This window comes from Euleptes europaea, chromosome 1, assembly GCF_029931775.1.
Source record: "Euleptes europaea isolate rEulEur1 chromosome 1, rEulEur1.hap1, whole genome shotgun sequence".
In the NCBI taxonomy this organism is placed as follows: Eukaryota; Metazoa; Chordata; class Lepidosauria; order Squamata; family Sphaerodactylidae; genus Euleptes; species Euleptes europaea.
In genome coordinates this window covers 11057754-11066908 of record NC_079312.1, presented here as the reverse complement: position 1 = coordinate 11066908, position 9155 = coordinate 11057754, and the positions used below count along the sequence as shown (strand labels likewise).

General features: G+C 44.0%; 1 protein-coding gene across 1 annotated transcript; it reads right to left on the bottom strand.

The window, feature by feature from the left end:
- LOC130489462 (zinc finger protein 239-like) lies at positions 1–8244 on the bottom strand. Its single transcript, XM_056863226.1, has 3 exons — positions 7446–8244; positions 6612–6707; positions 1–35 (listed from the first exon to the last, which is right to left on the bottom strand). Exons 1-3 carry the CDS (start codon positions 8242–8244, stop codon positions 1–3), a joined length of 930 nt encoding a protein of 309 aa, XP_056719204.1.
- Positions 8245–9155: the final 911 nt, after the last annotated feature.

The window sequence follows — 9155 nt, the reverse complement described above, 5'->3', positions numbered from 1 at the left end:
TTACCTCCCGGTGTGCCTCTGGCGCTGGACGTTTGCTTTGGGGAAACAGCAGAATACAGTATTATCCACTCGGGAACTCCAGGCTTGTTCCAAAATCCTACAATTTTTGTACAAGATGCCATTTTGTGTCTAGCCCTACCACCAAGCAGCCATTTGGTGACTGGTACCTCTCAAATTTCATGCGAGGGGGGGGAGCCTTTAAGTTTCAGAAGCATATTGTCTGCCTTCCCTTGGTCTAGATGACCCTTGGTCTGATCCGGCAGGGCTCTTCCTGAGTTCATTTTCACTGAAGTAGATGGAACAAGGGGGAATATTTTCACTGGTGGAACAAGGGGGAATATTTTCACTGGTGGGACAAGGAGGATCTTTTCAATGAGGGCTGGCATGGCGTTTCCTGCGTTGAATCTCTGTGCTTCTGTCTCCCTATTGTCCCCTATGTTTATCTTCCCCCCATATACTTTCTTGCCTAACCCCAAGCTTTCGTTACCATGACTTTGGCCGTCCTTGGCAAGAACAAAATATGCAAAATCAGGGAATGCATGGCCTTAGGACACATTTGCACCATTTATTTATTTATTTTTATTACTTACTATATTTTTTACCCTGCCTGTCTCCTCAATGGGGGGGAGACTCGCCTTAGCAATAGTGTGTGTGAAAACGATCTTGGGATCTTAGTAGACCAAACGCTGAACATGAGTGAGCAGTGAGATGCGGTAGCTAAAAAGTAAATTCAATCTTGGGCTGCATCAACCGAAGCATAGTGTCCAGATCACGCAAAGTGATGGTACCACTTTCCTCTGCTCTGGTTAGACCTCACCTAGAGTACTGTGTTCAGTTTTGGGCACCGCAGTTTAAGAATAATGTAGACAAGCTGGACCAAAACCAGTGGGTTAAAATTAAAGGAGTTTCCGGCTAGACGTTAGGAAGAATTTTCTAACACAGCAGTTCCTCAGTGGAACAGGCTTCCTCAGAAGGTGGTAAGCTCTCCTTCCCTGGAGGTTTTTAAGCAGAGGCTAGATGGCCATCTGTCAGCAATGCTGACCTTAGGGAGATCATGAGAGGATAGGACTTGCAATAATGGGTTTTAATTGCAGGTGAAAAGGTACAGGCTGGATATTAGGGAAAAAGTTCTTACAGTAAGTGTTGTCCAGCAGTGGAATCAGCTACCTAGAGGGGTGGTGAGCTCCCCCTCACTGGCAGTCTTCAAGCAGCGACTGGACAAACACTTGTCAGGGATGCTGTAGGGCTGATCCTGCATTAAGCAGGGTGTTGGACTAGATGGCCTGCATGGCCCCTTCCAACTCTATGATTTTATGTTAAGTGTTGGGATCTGTCAACATTGCCAGTGACTTCTGCCAACACAAACATTTTTGGTATAGTGGAACCTTTTTTTTTTTTAACCACAGAATACATTGGAATTTGGCTTGAGATGGAAATATTCTGCAAAGGAAATACTGTTCAAGATTCTTTGTGGGATTGTTTCAAATTACAAATAACAACTAATTCCAAACACCACAGGGTAGGTCTGCCAGCCCACCAGCAGCCTTCATTACCCAGGAGAAAACAAAAATGAGCTTCCCCTGTGCTGCGACAGCACTTCTGGGGAAACCATAGAGCTTCCTATAATTCCTAGAGCTACCCGACATAAGTGCCAGATGGTCCCTGGAAGTAACACCCTGGTGCAGATAATGCTGCACACAATCCTCATGTCCCTTCCCTGAAGCTCCCGCTGGTTGCCATTTCAAGTTTTACGCATTTCTGATATAGCATGTAAAGTAACAAATATACTACTGATAACAATTATATTCAACCACCTTATTTATGTCATTTATAGTATGCTTTTCTCACATGCACGTGTATAACCAATCACAATTAAAGTAATTAAATTGCCAGCATGAACTAGCAAATTCCATTTGCTTATGGAAATGAAAGAGCAAACTAATGATGGACGGTAGCATAACCACCCCTGGGCCACTCCCCCACTGGGTATCTTATCCTCCCCAGTCTCCAGCACAGACAACTCACAAGCCAGAGATCTGCAGAGAAGTCGATGTAACTGCTCTGTCATCATATATAGGCAGCCAACTCTTTCCATGATCAGTCTTGCTCCAGCCAGAAGGCCCATTCTCCCATTTCTTCCTATCCCTCCTTTGACCTGGGTTCAACGGCCGCTTCAGATATGAGTAGGGTTGCCAGGTGCCCGGTGGTGGCAAGCAAACCCCAGGCAATTCACCCCTCTGCTCGTCGACCAGCTGAGGGTCAGCAGGCAAATGTCCATGCGCACATAAACACCGTAGCATGTCACTTCCAGCCACATTGCAAGGAGCCCTTTAAGAGTTTGTGGTATAAGGCTCCTCGCGAGGTGGCACTTCCAGTTGTAAACTGGAAGTGATGTACACATGTGTCGGCGCGCGCAGGCGCAATCCCAACCTCTGCCCCAAATGCCTCCCGCCAGAGGTGAGGGGGGACCCATCAGCCCTAGACATGAGCCGCTGCCCCCTTCCTGCGGATGGAAGCCTTGAGGAGGCAGGGGTCTCAAGGTCCCTGAAGGTGATACCAACTGTATGCCTGGGCAGAAATCCTGCCTTCCAGGTTTCAGTTGGTGTACAGTTCCTTCAGGGTGCAAGAACTCAGTCCGCCCTGACTGGCTGGTGCCCCTGCTCAGCTTTCAGCCTGTGCCAGACACCCAATTCCTCCTGCTCCTGCCTTTTATCCCCCTCCCCTGGCAGCTCCCAATTCTTTCCTTTCTTTACTGCCTCTGGAAGAGACTTTTTCTCCAAAGGAGACCTCTACAGCAGACACGGTGGCCAGCTGACAGCGGCATTGAGGCTGGAGAGTTCAGGGATGGGAAGAAGCAATTTGGAGTGGCTAAGATAGTCAACATTGCTTCTGATATGAAACATAAAGTGACGTCATTGCATCAGAGCAATATACAGCAATACACCCCAAACCCTGGCAATCCTATGAATCCATGTCCTCCAAAATGTCATATGTTTAACAGCCTTGCTCAGTTCTTGCAAACGGAGGGCCATGGCTTCCTTTATGGAGTCAATCCAGCTCATGTGGGGTCTTCCTCTTTTCCTATTGCCTTCAACTTTTCCTAGCATTACTGTCTTCTCCAGTGACTCTTGTCTTCTCATAATGTGACCAAAGAACAATAGCCACAATTGAGTCATTTTAGCTTCTAGGGACAGTTCAGGCTTGATTTGATCGAGAACCTTGAGTGTGGTATAGTGGTTAAGAGTGGCGGACTCTAATCTGGAGAACTGGGTTTGATGCCTTGCTCCTCCACATGAGTGGCGGACACTAATCTGGAGAACATGATTGCATTCCGCACTCCTCCACATGAAACCTGCTGGGAGTCCTTGGCTAGCCACAGTTCTCTCAGCCCTCACAAGGTGGCTGTTGTGGAGGATGGGAAGAGAAGGTGATTGCAAGCCACTTTGAGACTTCTTACAGTAGAGGAAAGTGGGGGCATAAAACCAACTCTTCTTCTTCTTGGCAGTCTACAGTATCCGTAAAACTCTCCTCCAACACATTTCAAAGCAATCCACTTTCTTCCTGTCAATTTTCTTCATTGTCCATCTTTCAAAACCATACAAATAGGAAATAGTGAGGCATCAATTAACTTGATCTTGGTTGCCAGTGACACATTCTTACACTTAAGAATCTTTTCTAGCACGTTCATGGCTGCCCTTCCCAGTTTCAATCTCCTTCTGATTTCTTATTTGCAGTCTCCTTTTTGGTTGACCACAGAGCCAAAGAGTAGAACAATTTCAGTTTCCTCCTTGTTGACTAATTCTCCAGTAGTCATTATTTTTGTCTTCTTGCTGTGCAGCTGTAGTCCTGCCTTGGCACTGTCTTCTTCTTACAAAGGGATATTGTAGCCCTAATGGATATTGAAGAAGATAACTGACACTGGCCATTGGTTTTCCAAGGGGAGAACGAATATTTAGGGAAGTAAGAACTTCAGGAAAGCCCTGCTTGATCAGGCCAATGGTCTATCTAGTCCAGCAAACCATCTCACACAGTGGCCAAAGATTTCCTCTGGAGGGCCAACACCAAAGCAACGAGGCCAAGGTCTTTCCCTGATCTTGCCTTCTGGCACTGGTATTCAGAGGTTGACTGCCTCTGAACATGGAGATTAGACCACTGAAATTTAATCCACAATACGACACTGTTTCAGATTACGCTAATTTCTCACGGGAAAATTACAGCACTTGTGTGAATCCTTTAATGTGCAGTTAGGCGGCAATTCTGAGAGAAGAACTTTCCACATTCCAAACATTCATACAGCTTCTCCCCTATGTGAACCTTTTGATGTATAATCAGTATGTCAATCCAAGAGCACTTTCCACACTGTTTGTACTGGTATGATAATAGCTGGTAATTATTCATTTCACATTAATTTTGTTCACGCTTATGTGAAGGTATTCATTATTCAACTATATACTTTATTCCTTTACTGTCATTATTTGATATGAAAATAAAGCTATTTCACTGTTTTTATATCTCTGCCAGCTGTTAAAAACAAACACGGAATGAATGGGGACTCCCTGGATTAAATGAGGGAACAACATTAAATAATACATCGAATATTGGTTCTTGTAGGTTATCCGGGCTGTGTAACCGTGGTCTTGGAATTTTCTTTCCTGACGTTTCGCCAGCAACTGTGGCAGGCATCTTCAGAGTAGTAACACTGAAGGACAGTGTCCTTCAGTGTTACTACTCTGAAGATGCCTGCCACAGTTGCTGGCGAAACATCAGGAAAGAAAATTCCAAGACCACGGTTACACAGCCCGGATAACCTACAAGAACCAATGAACTCTGACCGTGAAAGCCTTCGACAATACATCAAATAAATAATAATTCAGATATAAATCTTTACTGCAAATTAGCCAATCTCCTTAAGTAAGTAAGCTTATCTTCCACCTGCTCATATTGCTGCTCAAAAGTGGCAACCATGTAATGGTTCATATCTTCTCTTTTTCACCTCCAGGTGACCTGCCAATGTTAATTTGTGGCAAGCCAGGTCCCTCTGCAGTCCATCAAATAGAAACCACACACTGGGATGACTGCAGCCGGACAGGGAATTAAGAGCATTGTGAAATCCCTCACAACAGTTAGTAGTTTTGGGTGACCGATCCAGGGCTGCATCATGATGATTCCATATTCTTATATGAAACTGAGGATCTCTACCTGCTGCACCCTCAATACATGTAGAAAAGAAGCACATGAGCACCTCATTATAGCTGTCTTCATCTGGAAATGTGGCGGCAAGCTTTTCAAAAACACCTCTCACATCATCTTTGGGACAAAGGCTAATGCAGCAAGAGACTTCAGTGTAATTTTAATTTTCATATTAGTTTCATATGTGTCACTGTGCAACCAAGATCAGGTTAATTCATGCCATCGTATTCCCTATTACTATGCATGGGTGTGAGAGCCGGACAAAGAAGAAAGCCGATAGGAAGAAAGTAGATTCCTTTGAAATGTAGTGTTGGAGGAGAGTGTTACGGATACCCTAGACTGCCAAAAAAATTTTAGATCAAATCAAGCCTGAACTGACCCTAGAAGCTAAAATGACTAAACTGAGGCTGTCATACTTTGGTCACATCATGAGAAGACAAGAGTCACTGGAAAAGACAATCATGTGAGGAAAGGTTGAAGGCAGCAGGAAAAGAGGAAGATTCAACAAGAGATGGGTTGACTCTATAAAGGAAGCCACAGCCATCAGATTGCAAGATCTGAGCAAGGCTGTTAAGGATAGAACACTCTGGAGGACGTTGATTCATAGGGTCGCCACGAGTCGGAAACGACTTGACGGCACTTAACACACGCACATTAGTTTCATATTCAGTCTTCAAGCCAACATTTTTTATTTTCCTAATGAGACTGACACAGATGAAAATAACACCCTTTGACCTCAGCGTGTGGAAAGGCAATCCTCACTGCATTCATACAAGCATTCTCAAAATCGACTAAACCCTTTTGAGGTGCTAGATTTGGAATCAATAACTTCATTATTTGAAACATTCTATTATAGATGTCTGTTCTTTTTTTTGGAGAAAAACGTAAATACATGGAAGATATGAATTACCCACCTTGCCATACCACATGTACAGTTGGTACACTTTATTTGGCATTTTATCAAATGTGCAATCTCCATAGATGTTATCTTTGTTCAATTTGAGCATAAGATCTCTATCACCTAAAACCAGAATTCGGTCAGGATTCTCCACACCTGAATCGTGAAGTATGAGTTGACTATACTTTTCAGGGATGTCAAAATTTATGGTTTGGAATTAGGCAAATTAACACTTGTTCTGTGATAGAGACTTCTTGCGAGGGATTAACGCGGACAACACATTTCCCATCACATTGCAAGGAGTAGCACTTACTGCTCCCATGTCTTGCCTCATTTTGCTTCTGACAATGTTTGCTGCTGCTTTTTTGAGAACAGGAATCATGATAATGCTCTGTTGGTTATTGAACTATGTTGCCATCTTTGGTTTTTATAATTGAATGGCATTTTATAGAGTGATTCTGTCTGCATCTCCAAGTCAAAGGCTTCTCCCCTGTGTCAACCCTTTGATGTTTCCTCAGATCACCATTGTGAGAGAAGCACTTTCCACACTCCAAGCATTTATATGGCTTCTCCCCTGTATGAACCTTTTGGTGTATCATTAGACTGCCATTCTGAAACACTTTCCACACTCCAAGCATTTATATGGCTTCTACCGTGTGAACCCTTTGATGATTCCTCAGATAACCATTGTTAGAGAAGCACTTTCCACACTCCAAGCATTTATATGGCATCTCCCCTGTGTGAACCCTTTGATGATTCCTCAGATAACCATTGTTAGAGAAGCACTTTCCACAATCCAAGCATTTATATGGCTTCTCCCCTGTGTGAACCCTTTGATGATTCCTCAGATCACCATTGTGAGAGAAGCACTTTCCACACTCCAAGCATTTATATGGCTTCTCCCCTGTGTGAACCTTTAGGTGTCTCATTAGATTTCCATTCAAAGAGAAGCACTTTCCACACTCCAAGCATTTATATGGCTTCTCCGCTGTGTGAACTTTTTGATGATTCCTCAGGCAACCACTGTGAGAGAAGGACTTTCCACACTCCAAGCATTTATTTGGTTTCTCCCCTGTGTGAATCCTGTGATGTTTCCTCAGATCACCATTGTGAGAGAAGCACTTTCCACACTCCAAGCATTTATATGGTTTCTCCCCTGTGTGAACTCTTTGATGTTTCCTCAGGCAACCACTGTGAGAGAAGCACTTTCCACACTCCAAGCATTTATGTGGTTTCTCCCCTGTGTGAATCCTGTGATGTTTCCTCAGATCACCATTGTGAGAGAAGCACTTTCCACACTCCAAGCATTTAAATGGCTTCACCCCTGGGTGAATCCTGTGATGTTTCCTCAGATCACCATTGCGAGAGAAGCACTTTCCACACTCCAAGCATTTATATGGCTTCTCCCCTGTATGAACCTTTTGGTGTACCATTAGACTGCCATTGTGACAGAAACACTTTCCACACTCCAAGCATTTATATGGCTTCTCCCCTGTGTGAACTCTTTGATGTGTCCTCAGGGAACCACTTTGAGAGAAGCACTTTCCACACTCCAAGCATTTATGTGGCTTCTCCCCTGTGTGAATCCTGTGATGTATCCTCAGATCACCATTGTGAGAGAAGCACTTTCCACACTCCAAGCATTTATATGGCTTCTCCCCTGTATGAACCTTTTGGTGTACCATTAGACTGCCATTGTGACAGAAACACTTTCCACACTCCAAGCATTTATATGGCTTCTCCCCTGTGTGAACTCTTTGATGTGTCCTCAGGCAACCACTGCGAGAGAAGCACTTTCCACACTCCAAGCATTTATGTGGTTTCTCACCTGTGTGAATCCTGTGATGTTTCCTCAGATCACCATTGCGAAAGAAGCACTTTCCACACTCCAAGCATTTATATGGCTTCTCCCCTGTATGAACCTTTTGGTGTATCATTAGACTGCCATTCTGAGAGAAACACTTTCCACACTCCAAGCATTTATATGGCTTCTCCCCTGTGTGAACTCTTTGATGTTTCTTCAGGCAACCACTGTGAGAGAAGCACTTTCCACACTCCAAGCATTTGTATGGCTTCTCCCCTGAGTGTATCCTTTCATGAGCCTTTAGTGCACTACTCCAGTGGAAGCTATTTCCACATTCTAAGCATTTATACATTTTCCAATATTTTGTAAGAGTAAGACATGTTTTAACATGGAAGTTGCAGCTCAACGTGTTCTTCTCCATTGAACCCTTATGCCTTCTCTTTCTTTTCCATATTTCATTTTGGGCTAAGACATCTGGCTTATTTCTGCTCTGACAACCAGCCATTTTCTTCCTCTGCTTCTTTTTTACTTCCCATTTCCTTCTGTAGTTGTGCTTTGGTACTGCTTGATCCCCAGACTTCACTTCCACCTGCAGATCTTCATCATTTTTCAAAACTCCCCTAACTGATTCCTTTTCTCTCACCACCTCTTTCACATCTGCAACTGCATACGAGAGACAGAAATAAAGTAAGAATGAACATACCCCAAATGCCACTTATCAGGTAAAGTCAGTAGTGAATGGTATTTTTTACAACGGAAACTGCAGGCCTGGACAAACCTCAGCAATCTTTAACCACACACCAGGATGGCTTGGAAAAGTAAAAACAGATGACCAAAGGAAAAGGCAGAGAATAATCTTGAATATTATTAAGACAATGTTTATAGAATCATAGAGTTGGAAGGGAGCATCAGGGTCATCTAGTCCAACCCCCTGCACAATGCAGGAAATTCACAACTACCTCCCCCCCCACACCCCCAGTGACCCCCACTACATGGCCAGAAGATTAAAGCACTCCCAACAGATGGCCATCCAACCTCTGCTTAAAGACCTCCAAGGACGGGGACTCCACCCCCGCCCCGAGGCAGTGCATTCCACCGTCGAACCGCCCTCACAGTCAGAAAGTTCCTCCTAATGTTGAGGTGGAATCGCTTTTCTCTTAGTTTAAATCCATTACTCCATGTCCTAGTCTCTGAAGCAACAGAGAACAAGCTAGTTCCCTCCTTAACATGGCATCCCTTAAAATATTTAAACATGGCTATCAT

Coding starts and splice junctions, on each gene's coding strand:
- LOC130489462 (XM_056863226.1), bottom strand. CDS start 8,244: ATGTATAAATGCTTAGAATGTGGAAATAGCTTCCACTGGAGTAGTGCA. Junction 6,708..7,445: donor AAAGTGCTTCTCTCGCAATG/GTGATCTGAGGA, acceptor GAGTGTGGAAAG/TGTTTCAGAATGGCAGTCTA. Junction 36..6,611: donor AAAGTGCTTCTCTCACAATG/GTGATCTGAGGA, acceptor GTTTCCCCAAAG/CAAACGTCCAGCGCCAGAGG.